Source organism: Apostichopus japonicus, chromosome 6 (assembly GCF_037975245.1).
Source record: "Apostichopus japonicus isolate 1M-3 chromosome 6, ASM3797524v1, whole genome shotgun sequence".
Lineage (NCBI taxonomy): Eukaryota > Metazoa > Echinodermata > Holothuroidea > Aspidochirotida > Stichopodidae > Apostichopus > Apostichopus japonicus.
The window spans coordinates 13,012,471-13,025,967 of NC_092566.1; the positions used below are offsets into that span (position 1 = coordinate 13,012,471).

A 13,497-nucleotide genomic window follows, 5' to 3' on the forward strand; every position below is an offset into this window, starting at 1 on the left:
TTTGTTGAATTGCACTTCACACTGACTTAGAATAAACATTTTTGTAGTGCACTTCACACTGACCAAGTGTTAACATAGTTGTAGTGCACTTCACACTGACTAAGTGTAAACATTTTTGTAGTGCACTTCACACTGACCAAGTGTTAACATAGTTGTAGTGCACTTCACACTGACTAAGTGTAAACATTTTTGTAGTGCACTTCACACTTACTAAGTTTAAACATTGTTGAAGTGCACTTCACACTGACTAAGAATAAACATTGTTGAATTGCACTTCACACTGACTAAGTTTAAACATTGTTGAAGTGCACTTCACACTGACTAAGAATAAACATTGTTGAAGTGCACTGTACACTGACTAAGTGTAAACATTGTTGTAGTGCACTTCATACTGACTAAGTGTAAACATTGTTGTAGTGCACTTCACACTGACTAAGTGTAAACATTGTTGTAATGCACTTCAAACTGACTAAGTGTAAACATTGTTGTAGTGCACTTCACACTGACTAAGTGTAAACATTGTTGAATTGCACTTCACACTGACTAAGAATAAACATTGTTGAAGTGCACTTCACACTGACTAAGAATAAACATTGTTGAAGTGCACTTCACACTGACTAAGAATTAACATTGTTGAAGTGCACTTCACACTGACTAAGAATAAACATTGTTGAAGTGCACTTCACACTGACTAAGAATAAACAATGAATGTATAGAATGTGTTCTATACATTGGAAGTTTTGTAATATTGTCTGCCCGTTGGGGAGGTGGTGGGGGCTCATCCCGGGTTTTATTCCACCATATATTTATACAATGTTACACCCCTGGTGCACCCCACTCCCCTATAGGCCATGTTTATGTTCTACTAAGTGATACACTCTGGCATGCAACGTTAATTCTGACATTTCACTTCAATTCTGCCTTTTCTCTTTACCCAGGTCGATACTGCTGATGTTATTATCCATGTACTTGATGTTAACGATAACAGCCCTCAACTGAACTCCTCAGCACCTGCTGTATTTTTAATTGTTGAAGGACAACCTGATGACTTTATTGGACAAATTTCAGTAAGAGTATTCATGTTTATACTGTCCGTACAGCTTCAGAGCTGTATTAAACAATAATGAAAGGATGATTTCAAATATGATACGTTGAAACAGAAAGAAAACCTTATGCTTTGAAACAGGCAATATTATTTATTTTTCCATTCAAATGACACTGTTACTCAAATAAAACCTGTATAATTAATGTGACATCATTCTTTGCTTAGCTAATTTACAAACCTTTTAATAAAAGGGGTTAGACTGAAAAATAGTGACATTTTGTTTTCGTAATTTCTATGCTGCTTAGGCAAGAGCTATCTAAAAATTACTTTAACATTGTGATGCTCTATCTGTTTCAAGAATATGACTTAATTTTTCCAAAAATTGTGTCAATTATTAAATGTGCCATTTTAATGTCATTTCTTGTCAACAGGCTTTTGACCCAGATGAGCAAGGGAGACCTAACTCTGAAGTATGGTTCAGCATGGACTCTGAGTATTTCAAGATCAGTGCTACTAGTGGCAGCATCTCAACCACAGATCGAGTATTGTTTGTGGATGATGTGGAGCGTCTTGAAGTAGAGGTAACTCTTCATGACAGAGGGACACCGCCAATGTCCTCTGATGTCACCATTGTCATCATCATCCAAGACGTGGAAGACTTTTCTCCTGTGTTTGAATATCTAGAGTACACTGCATCTATACAGGAGAACTATGTCGCCCTCAACTTCCTGATGTTGAGAGTAAGTAATATAATTTTATATTTTATTCTTATAGGAGCTGTTAAGAGTATGGATCAACTGGGGTCCAACACCTGTCAACAGCCCTTGGGCCCTTTACAGAGATTATTGTAACAACACAGAGACTTTCCTCTTCCAGATCGTGCCTGGATCATGAGTCCTGTCCAGCTGGTTGTGGTGTAGACCACTTGACCTCCCAAAAGTGGATTGAGGACATTTCTGGGGGATGTTCTCCAAAGAATCTGAAAGACTGATATGATATAGCCTTATTCCACATTCTAGGTTACAGAGTCCCCAGCATATTGTGTGTCTGACAGTTTATGGGTACAAAGCCCTCATTAGGCCTTCCAAATAGTGATGGTTGTTCAAAGGCATAACAGAATGACAGTGTCCTAAATCAGGCAAGCAGGACAAGGTCTCCGGCCCTCTGACATGTGATCTCAGGTTACAGTGGTGCAAAGCCTGCAATGTGTTGCTCTCAGTGGTCCATCTGCTGTGTCCAGTTATTTGATAGTCCAAGTTTTCTATGGCCCCAGCAAAATGGGTACTCCATTCACATGTAGTGTGTTGTCCCTGAGTACATCTTATATTGTGGCCTCTGATAAACAACCATTCCTTTGTTAATTAGCCCTGATAATTTGATTAGAGATCTAGTCTTTTAGCCCAAAGTTATGCCTGACTTCTAGTTTGCAACAATTTCATCAAACCTTTTGACTATCTTTCAAAATCTAATTAATTGACAGTTCTATTGGACCCTATGCTATCAGTATAAATTATACACAGGACCAAGCAAGCACTGCTTCAAATACCACCATATTTTTATGCTAAAATGAAAGTTACCGAACAAGTTTGCCTTGGAAGTCTTACAGGTGAATGTGGCAAAAAGCTATGTCACTCAAGAGAGCTTAAAATCTCTGATATTTTGGTTCTGACTTGTAACTTTGGTTAAAGATTAATCAGTTGCCAAGCAGGTACAGTATGTCAAATTGTAAAGGCAAGGAATCACCAAATCTTACTTTCTTGTTATTTACAGTATTAAATGGCTGGTAAGTTTTACCCAAGATGATAAATTTACATATGGTTGTAATAGGGTAACTCTCTTGTGCAACAAGCTCAAATTATGTTTAGGAAAAAGATTGTAATATAGAAGGTTGTTAACCAAACATGCAAAGAATATGGAATGAAGACTATTGAGAGTCTATCAATAAGTTGTTGCAAATGGAAATGATATGTGTAAGAATGATTGAATAAATCTTCTTATCTCCTCTGAAGGTGTTGAATAGAAATGCATCTGCTACCAGTGAGTTTTATATATTGGAAGGAGACGAAAGCATCTTCCACCTGAACTATCAAACCGGATCCCTGTCCTTGAAATCTACCTTAAATTACGAAGCAAAGAATTCCTTCTACTTGGAAGTTGTTGTTATTGATGGGTTCAACAACACAGATCTTGCCAACATATCTGTTTATGTCATGGTAGGTTTCTTTACATTCGTTTTTGATAATCCTCCGATAATCAGTATGTTGTTTCTTTTCTTTTTTTCAATTATTTTTTCAATTAACTTTTCTCAGGTAATTACTTACTCCATTTCTGATCATGGGCAAAAGATAATAAAGATTTGGAATATCCCACAGTATTGCATGGTATGTTGCGCTGACTGCTTATGCTACATGTTTCTGGTTCCAGTGCCAACTGTTGAACCATCCAATCATATAAAATCATAAATAAATGAACTTGTGTTTGTAATACCTTGTCTGTAAACATGATATCTCGAGAAGGACTGAATGGGTATCGATATTAGTATGTAGATTCCTCACGATGGTTACGAGAAACCTGCTGTTAATTAAGGTACAGTTGAGTCAGCACGGACCAAAATGTTGAGACTTTGTGAACCTGATATCTCAAAATGGGAAATATAGGATGGACAGTGAACCTAATTTGTGAATGTGCCATATTCAGTACTAGAAACTATTGTTTTAGTGGAGGTCAAGGGTCATTTGAAGGCAGCAGAGTTATGAGCACTTTGGAAACGTGATAGTTAAAAATGTATGTATTATATACCTTACATGTGGATGAATCTTGTTATGTCAACACAGAAATAGAACATGTTAACTACTTATCACTCATCACACATCACACCTACAGTATGTACCTCCAGCCAGTACATTCATGCATGACATTCTGTACCAACTTTCAATTTGCCACGTACACTCTCTCATATTGTTCATTGGAGGGTCAAATATATCGTTGAGTTCCTTTATGTACAAATGATACAGTTATTCAATGACAGCAGGAATCTATACCCACCATTGCAAGTACAGTTTATTAATAAGTTTCAAAACAACAGCTGCTGAAAGTTTCAGATATTAGCAAATTGTTCAAAGAAGATCCTTGTTGCGAGTATGCAAAGAGTACAGCAAAGAGCCTTAAGTGAAAATAGCTCATCTTGGACGTAGGGTTACTAAGAGTTAAAGATGACAGTTAGTATAGTCAAGCTTGAGAAATGTAACATTCTGGAAGCTTAGCCCATCGATGTAATACACAGCTGTGTTTGAAGATGTATTAATTGAGACTTCCTGTCAATGAGTAAGGCATGGTATATACCAATGCATAAAGTACTCATTTAATATTAACATAGAATCATTTGTCTGTTATGATTGATACAAGAATGAACTGATTTGACATTGTAAGTTTTTCAACCTTTAATTTAAACAGGATGAGAATGACAATGCACCACAGTTCAATCAGTCTGTTTATGAAGGAGTTTATGAACCAGATGCACCATCTGGTACTGAGGTGGTGATGCACATTGAGGCTTTTGATTTAGACAAACAGGTGGGATTCAGTTTCATTCATTCATTCATTCATTTTATCTTGCTTGGGTCTTCTTTATTATTGCAGGACTGTTATTAGTAACAGATATGCTAAGTTGGTTTTACTCTGGAGTTTTAATCTAAGTTATCCAAACCTAGCAAATCTTAAACTAACTATTCAATCATATTGCTTTCTCTAGCCCTTTGTTAAGATATGTTTTCCTTTAAAGCTCGGAATTACAAGAAAGGATAAAGAACAAGCAACTTAGCCAACCTATTTATATTTTAGCCCTCATCACTGAACTACTTAAGTAATCTGTATGATTGCCTGTAACTTGTAGTCCACAGTTCAGGATTTTAGAAAGCTTTCTACGCTAATGGAGTACTGCAGCCACTTATACCTTAATATCAAATTCCATTAAATGTAATTGATGTTACCTATTGCTGAAGTCATTCATGGGTCCTATGGCTTAAGTCATTCATGGGTGTTAACAGTAGCATGTATCTCTCATTTTAACAGGGCACTGATAACTCTCTTGTGGTGTATCACCTGGAGCCATCACTTGGTATCTTCCAGTTACGCTCAGACCTGTCTACTCCAGTAATCATTACTTCGGTCCACCTCAACTTTACCCAAGAGACCTATATGGTAAGTGGAATAAAGATGCAATTGTAACATTGTCATGACATGAAAATAGTAAAGAGGGTAGAACAATGGAAAAACAGTCATAAGACAATGTATGTCTAGTAGTTCTCTGTACAGCTGTGAGATGAGTACCGTATCTTTGTTCTGTTATTTTAGTGTTATTTTTCTTGCAGTTAACCATCATTGCTATTGATGAGTACTGTATCTTTGTTCTGTTATTTTAGTGTTATTCTTCTTGCAGTTAACCATCATTGCTATTGATGAGTACTGTATCTTTGTTCTGTTATTTTAGTGTTATTCTTCTTGCAGTTAACCATCATTGCTATTGATGAGTACTGTATCTTTGTTCTGTTATTTTATTTTTATTCTTCTTGCAGTTAACCATCATTGCTATTGATGAGTACTGTATCTTTGTTCTGTTATTTTAGTGTTATTCTTCTTGCAGTTAACCATCATTGCTGTTGATGAGTACTGTATCTTTGTTCTGTTATTTTAGTGTTATTCTTCTTGCAGTTAACCATCATTGCTATTGATGAGTACTGTATCTTTGTTCTGTTATTTTAGTGTTATTCTTCTTGCAGTTAACCATCATTGCTATTGATGAGTACTGTATCTTTGTTCTGTTATTTTAGTGTTATTCTTCTTGCAGTTAACCATCATTGCTATTGATGAGTACTGTATCTTTGTTCTGTTATTTTAGTGTTATTCTTCTTGCAGTTAACCATCATTGCTATTGATGAGTACTGTATCTTTGTTCTGTTATTTTAGTGTTATTCTTCTTGCAGTTAACCATCATTGCTGTTGATGAGTACTGTATCTTTGTTCTGTTATTTTAGTGTTATTCTTCTTGCAGTTAACCATCATTGCTATTGATGAGTACTGTATCTTTGTTCTGTTATTTTAGTGTTATTCTTCTTGCAGTTAACCATCATTGCTATTGATGAGTACTGTATCTTTGTTCTGTTATTTTAGTGTTATTCTTCTTGCAGTTAACCATCATTGCTATTGATGAGTACTGTATCTTTGTTCTGTTATTTTATTTTTATTCTTCTTGCAGTTAACCATCATTGCTATTGATGAGTACTGTATCTTTGTTCTGTTATTTTAGTGTTATTCTTCTTGCAGTTAACCATCATTGCTGTTGATGAGTACTGTATCTTTGTTCTGTTATTTTAGTGTTATTCTTCTTGCAGTTAACCATCATTGCTATTGATGAGTACTGTATCTTTGTTCTGTTATTTTAGTGTTATTCTTCTTGCAGTTAACCATCATTGCTATTGATGAGTACCGTATCTTTGTGCTGTGATTTTATTTTTATTCTTCTTGCAGTTAACCATCTTTGCTATTGATGAGTACCGTATCTTTGTTCTGTTATTTTAGTGTTATTCTTCTTGCAGTTAACCATCATTGCTATTGATGAGTACTGTATCTTTGTTCTGTTATTTTAGTGTTATTCTTCTTGCAGTTAACCATCATTGCTATTGATGAGTACTGTATCTTTGTTCTGTTATTTTAGTGTTATTCTTCTTGCAGTTAACCATCATTGCTATTGATGAGTATTGTATCTTTGTTCTGTTATTTTAGTGTTATTCTTCTTGCAGTTAACCATCATTGCTATTGATGAGTACTGTATCTTTGTTCTGTTATTTTAGTGTTATTCTTCTTGCAGTTAACCATCATTGCTATTGATGAGTACTGTATCTTTGTTCTGTTATTTTAGTGTTATTTTTCTTGCAGTTAACCATCATTGCTATTGATGAGTACTGTATCTTTGTTCTGTTATTTTATTTTTATTCTTCTTGCAGTTAACCATCATTGCTATTGATGAGTACTGTATCTTTGTTCTGTTATTTTAGTGTTATTCTTCTTGCAGTTAACCATCATTGCTGTTGATGAGTACTGTATCTTTGTTCTGTTATTTTAGTGTTATTCTTCTTGCAGTTAACCATCATTGCTATTGATGAGTACTGTATCTTTGTTCTGTTATTTTAGTGTTATTCTTCTTGCAGTTAACCATCATTGCTATTGATGAGTACTGTATTTTTGTTCTGTTATTTTATGTTTATTCTTCTTGCAGTTAACCATCATTGCTGTTGATGAGTACTGTATCTTTGTTCTGTTATTTTAGTGTTATTCTTCTTGCAGTTAACCATCATTGCTATTGATGAGTACTGTATCTTTGTTCTGTTATTTTATGTTTATTCTTCTTGCAGTTAACCATCATTGCTATTGATGAGTACTGTATCTTTGTGCTGTGATTTTATTTTTATTCTTCTTGCAGTTAACCATCTTTGCTATTGATGAGTACCGTATCTTTGTTCTGTTATTTTAGTGTTATTCTTCTTGCAGTTAACCATCATTGCTATTGATGAGTACTGTATCTTTGTTCTGTTATTTTAGTGTTATTCTTCTTGCAGTTAACCATCATTGCTATTGATGAGTACTGTATCTTTGTTCTGTTATTTTAGTGTTATTCTTCTTGCAGTTAACCATCATTGCTATTGATGAGTACTGTATCTTTGTTCTGTTATTTTAGTGTTATTCTTCTTGCAGTTAACCATCATTGCTGTTGATGAGTACTGTATCTTTGTTCTGTTATTTTAGTGTTATTCTTCTTGCAGTTAACCATCATTGCTATTGATGAGTATTGTATCTTTGTTCTGTTATTTTAGTGTTATTCTTCTTGCAGTTAACCATCATTGCTATTGATGAGTATTGTATCTTTGTTCTGTTATTTTAGTGTTATTCTTCTTGCAGTTAACCATCATTGCTGTTGACGAGTACTGTATCTTTGTTCTGTTATTTTAGTGTTATTCTTCTTGCAGTTAACCATCATTGCTGTTGATAGTGGTATCCCTCCCCTGTCTAGCACAGCTGATGTCATCATTCGACCTAGACTTATCCAACCAATATTCGAAGAAAATCCAATCAGGTTAGTAATAAACATCTGTTGAACTTACTGTACAGGGCTAAGCAGTTATGATTTGGAGGGTGATTGGTCAGATGATGGCAGCTTAGAACTAGATGCAAGTATAAGTCAGCATTGTTTTTATTAATACTCAAATGGAGGTTGCTTCAGAAAGATGTAGCTTGCAGTTGCATTAAATCTCAATCTTTTTTGCATGATTTAGCTGTTGTTCTTTGCTCAGCTTGATGAGATGTTTTGGTACTGTTTTTTAATTGGTGGGTGTATCTAAACAAAAGAGATGTACCTCACACTCTTCAGTTATAATTGTCATTGTATTTCAATGTTGGTATATTTCTTTTTAAATCAGAGTGACGTCATTGTTTGAAGGAGAGCCGGCAGATTCTCTGGTAACCAAGATTAAAGCCAGAGCTAATGTTGGTGATCTTGTTACTTACTCAATCATCAGTGGTAATGCAGGCAGTAAGTGAATAGTTCTTCAAACAGAAAAGTCTTGATTTATATGAATATATATATATATATGAGAGGGCGTTGTGGTCAAGTGGTTAAGGCAGTGGGCTTGTGATCTAAGGATTACAGGTTCGAGTCCTGGCCAGATCATTGCGTTGTGTCCTGGGGCAAGGCACTTTACCTCCATTGCCTCTCTTCACCCAGGTGTATAAATGGGGACTTGCGAGGTAACTTGTGAAAATAGTTGTGTGCGCCGGTTTGTGGCTGCACCCTATGGGAAGTCCCCCGGGGGACACGTGGTTGTGGTGCCCAGGAGAGATTGATTGAATTGTGCACACTTTGGTGTGTAGGTGTGACAAGTTACTAATGACCAGGGTAAAGTTGTAAAGTAGTGTGAGAGGGTCTTGGCCTTGAACAAGAGTGTAAACCTAAAAATACAATTTAAAAATAAAATACGTGTACAGGGACAATGAAAAACATTTATCCTGGAACCAAGTGTTCACCTTCCAAACCCTACCCGTCCTCCCCCTCCTCACCCCCTTTCCTCACAACTCTAAATAAAGAATTGAAATATTGGGATCTATCAAATATGTCATAGTATTATCATTATCATAGTAGTATCATTATCGACAGATGAAATCTAATTTATTCCTCCACCTTCCTCAGCCTTCATTTCTTTTGTATTGTTTCAAAGGTTTTTTTCATGATGATGTAGTCTTTGTCAACTTCATGCACAAACATTTATAGCTTAATAAACCTTCTTGTTGCTTTCAACTGAACATTCACAGACTAAACAAAAGAGTTAGGAGACTTCAAGCAAATAAATTAATCTATTTAGCTTTGAACCAGCATGTATTAATCCCCTCTTAATGAATGTTAATCTCCACCTATTATGTCTCTATGAACAAATAACAAAAAAGGATCATCAGTTTTAGGGTTCATATTCAATATTGTTATATTGGTGTGAGAATAATAATATAAAATACCTAATTGGTACTAAACATGAAAGATTATGGGATTGCCTTACATTTTCAAATCTTGCTAGATGAGCAAGATAGAGATTTTCATGTTAATTAGATGAATTATTTGTTTTGTTTCAAACCTTTATTTTTACTCTCTCACTACAGATGTCTTTTTGATGACTTCTGTAGACAATATGGGCTTCATCTACACCACCAAGGAGTTAGATCGTGAACTTCAGAGTTTATATGTCTTGGAAATTCTGGCTGAGATCCAGAGCTCAGAGTCACAAACGTCCATGAAGAGAAGAAAACGAGCACTTGGTAAGCGTTTAGAGAACATTAGGAGAGGTTACATTAAGAGAGGTAACAAAAATTAAGAGAGGTAACATTAAGAGAGTTAACATTAGGAGAGGTAACATTAGGTGAGGAAACATTAAGAGAGGAAACATTACGAGAGGTAACATTTAGAGAGGTAACATTAAGAGAGGTAACATGAAGAGAGGTAACATGAAGAGAGGTAACATTAAGAGAGGAAACATTAAGAGAGGAAAAGTTAAGCGAGGTAACATTAAGCGAGGTAACATTAAGAGAGGTAACATTAGGAGAGGTAACATTAGGAGAGGAAACATTAGGAGAGGTAACATTAAGAGAGGTAACATTAAGAGAGGTAACATTAAGAGAGGTAACATTAGGAGAGTTAACATTAGGAGAGGAAACATTAAGAGAGGAAACATTAAGAGAGGTAACATTAAGAGAGGTAACATTTAGAGAGGTAACATTAGGAGAGGTAACATTAGGAGAGGAAACATTAAGAGAGGAAACATTAAGAGAGGTAACATTAGGAGAGATAACATTAGGAGAGGTAACATTAGGAGAGGTAACATTAGGAGAGGTAGCATTAAGAGAGGTAGCATTAAGGGAGGTAACATTAAGGGAGGTAACATTAGGAGAGGTTACATTCAGAGAGGTAACATTAGGAGAGGAAACATTAAGAGAGGTAACATTTAGAGAGGTAACATTAGGAGAGGTAACATTAAGAGAGGTAACATTAAGAGAGTTAACATTAGGAGAGGTAACATTAGGTGAGGAAACATTAAGCGAGGAAACATTAAGAGAGGTAACATTTAGAGAGGTAACATTAAGAAAGGTAGCATTAAGAGAGGTAACATTAGGAGAGGTAACATTAGGAGAGGTAACATTTGGAGAGGTAACATTAGGAGAGGTAACATTAGGAGAGGAAACAGTAGGAGAGGAAACATTAAGAGAGGAAAAATTAAGAGAGGTAGCATTAAGAGAGGTAACATTAAGAGAGGTAACATTAAGAGAGGTAACATTAAGAGAGGTAACATTAGGAGAGGTAACATTTAGAGAGGTAACATTAAGGGAGTTAACATTAAGACAGTTAACATTAAGAGAGGTAACATTAAGAAAGGTAACATTAAGAGAGGTAGCATAAAGAGAGGTAACATTGAGAAAGGTAACATTAAGAGAGGTAACATTAGGAGAGGAAACATTAGGAGAGGTAACATTAAGAGAGGTAACATTAAGAGAGGTAACATTTAGAGAGGTAACATTAGGAGAGGTAACATTAGGAGAGGAAACATTAAGAGAGGAAACATTAAGAGAGGTAACATTAGGAGAGGTAACATTAGGAGAGGAAACATTAAGAGAGGAAACATTAGGAGAGGTAACATTAGGAGAGGTAACATTAAGAGAGGAAACATTAAGAGAGGAAACATTAAGAGAGTTAACATTAAGAGAGGTAACATTAGGAGAGGTAGCATTAAGAGAGGTAGCATTAAGGGAGGTAACATTAGGAGAGGAAACATTAAGAGAGGAAACATTAAGAGAGGTAACATTAGGAGAGGTAACATTAAGAGAGGAAACATTAAGAGAGGAAACATTAAGAGAGTTAACATTAGGAGAGGTAACATTAGGAGAGGTAGCATTAAGAGAGGTAGCATTAAGGGAGGTAACATTAGGAGAGGTTGCATTAAGAGAGGTAACATTAAGAGAGGTAACATTAAGAGAGGTAACATTAAGAGAGGTAGCATTAAGAGAGGAAACATTAAGAGAGGTAACATTAAGAGAGGTAACATTAGGAGAGGTAACATTAAGAGAGTTAACATTAGGAGAGGTAACATTAGGTGAGGAAACATTAAGAGAGGAAACATTAAGAGAGGTAACATTTAGAGAGGTAGCATTAAGAGAGGTAGCATTAAGAGAGGTAACATTAGGAGAGGTAACATTAGGAGAGGTAACATTAGGAGAGGAAACAGTAGGAGAGGTAGCATTAAGAGAGGATACATTAAGAGAGGTAACATTTGGAGAGGTAACATTAGGAGAGGTAACATTAGGAAAGGTAACATTAAGAGAGGTAGCATTAGGAGAGGAAACACTAAGAGAGGTAACATTAAGAGAGTTAACATTAAGAAAGTGGTAACGTTGAGAGAGGTAACATTCGGAGAGGTAACGTTGAGAGAGGTAACGTTGAGAGAGTTAACATTAAGGGAGGTAACATTAAGGGAGGTAACATTCTTCATAAATATGACTGGCACCATTTGCTGTTATTATTTAAAGACTTACTGTAATTAGAAGTCTTTATGGTTCCCTGTTATGATAGTTCAAAAGTATATCTCACTTTTTTTAAATTTATACATTGTGTAAGTTGTGTTAGTTAGCATTGCTACAGCTGGTTCTAGTTGAATGATACCTTGGTTTCATCTTTCAATGTTATACCATGGTAAGCTATTAAAGCTGGACACAAGCCAAGAAGCTGTATTTCCTTTAATAAATATATTTGTTATATTACTCTTACAGATCCAAGCATTGCTAAGGTGATGATAGAGGTCGGGGACATCAATGACAATCCACCATCATTCTCAGCAGATGTATATTATGCTGGTGTCTCCTTAACTGCAACCAAGGGAAGTTTGGTGACTCAACTAAGGGTGAGTTGGATTGTACTACAGCATTTATATTTCAAAGTTAATGTGATAAATGTATTCCTTTTGAGGGCTACAAGGAAGTCAGTGTTAACTGTCCACTCATAATGGACAACTTACTCTGTTGTCTTAAGGACTTCCATATACTTATTACATATTTATTTATTTTTAATAATATCGACCTGAAAACCTGACTTTTCAGCATTAGTTGACTGTGCACACAATTTCATTTTTTTCAATTTAGTGATGTTTCTGAGTAATAAAGATGAACAAACAAATATGACCTACAACTTTTGCAAACTCGGAAAAACAGGAAAGGGTAAAACTGTGTTGGGTTTTATGGTGGGTGCAAGGGTTACATAGTTAACTAGACTAACATAAAATGAAACAATCAAATTGTATTGTATTGTTCATTGCGTGCCATGGTTTAAAGCCTCATTATCATTCCATTATAAACATGAAACAACCGTACTCTAACACTCCAACCTTTGCTACTATTATGTAGTTAATAATCACACACTCATAACATTTGGCCCATTCGCAGAGATTGAGCTGATAAAAAATTCAAACAAAAACATTGGTGTCCCATCAAAGCATTAGTCGGATCATATGTAATATATATAGTTTTATAGTCATTGCTATTTAAAATTATATATATGCATAATTTTACAGTCATGATGGCGTGTGTGTATGCGTTTGTTTTGTATTCTGACTGAGGACTTGAACAAAAGAATTTCAGGTCCTCGTTGTGATTCCTAAAGAATCACCACGTCCTCGGAAGAATTCTATTGTATGGGGTATTGTTAAGGTTAGGGTACGTGGATTTGAACAATGGAAAATACAATGGGGTCCTCAGTCTGAATGTAATACAAACATGTGTGTACATGTATGTGTGTGTGATGCCCAGCTTGAAAACATGATATCTCAAGATAGGAACCATGGATACTTTCATTCTTCATATGTTGATGTGTG

At 35.4% G+C, this 13,497-nt stretch overlaps 2 protein-coding genes across 4 annotated transcripts in view; both read left to right on the forward strand.

Moving 5' to 3' along the window:
• LOC139969025 (protocadherin-15-like) overlaps positions 1 to 13,497 on the forward strand; it is a 65,374-nt gene that overhangs the window by 35,963 nt on the left and 15,914 nt on the right. For all 3 annotated transcript variants that reach the window (XM_071973725.1, XM_071973723.1, XM_071973724.1), the window contains exons 20-28: positions 939 to 1,067; positions 1,477 to 1,785; positions 3,055 to 3,258; positions 4,499 to 4,618; positions 5,117 to 5,245; positions 8,068 to 8,174; positions 8,518 to 8,630; positions 9,746 to 9,901; positions 12,401 to 12,531. In XM_071973725.1, coding sequence (XP_071829826.1) covers positions 939 to 1,067; positions 1,477 to 1,785; positions 3,055 to 3,258; positions 4,499 to 4,618; positions 5,117 to 5,245; positions 8,068 to 8,174; positions 8,518 to 8,630; positions 9,746 to 9,901; positions 12,401 to 12,531 — 1,398 coding nt within the window. The remainder of the gene's footprint in view (positions 1 to 938; positions 1,068 to 1,476; positions 1,786 to 3,054; positions 3,259 to 4,498; positions 4,619 to 5,116; positions 5,246 to 8,067; positions 8,175 to 8,517; positions 8,631 to 9,745; positions 9,902 to 12,400; positions 12,532 to 13,497) is intronic.
• LOC139969259 (uncharacterized) lies at positions 10,073 to 12,286 on the forward strand. The gene is given in 4 exon segments (XM_071974174.1): positions 10,073 to 10,172; positions 10,728 to 10,907; positions 10,998 to 11,807; positions 12,249 to 12,286. Coding segments are annotated over 4 exon segments (1,128 nt in total).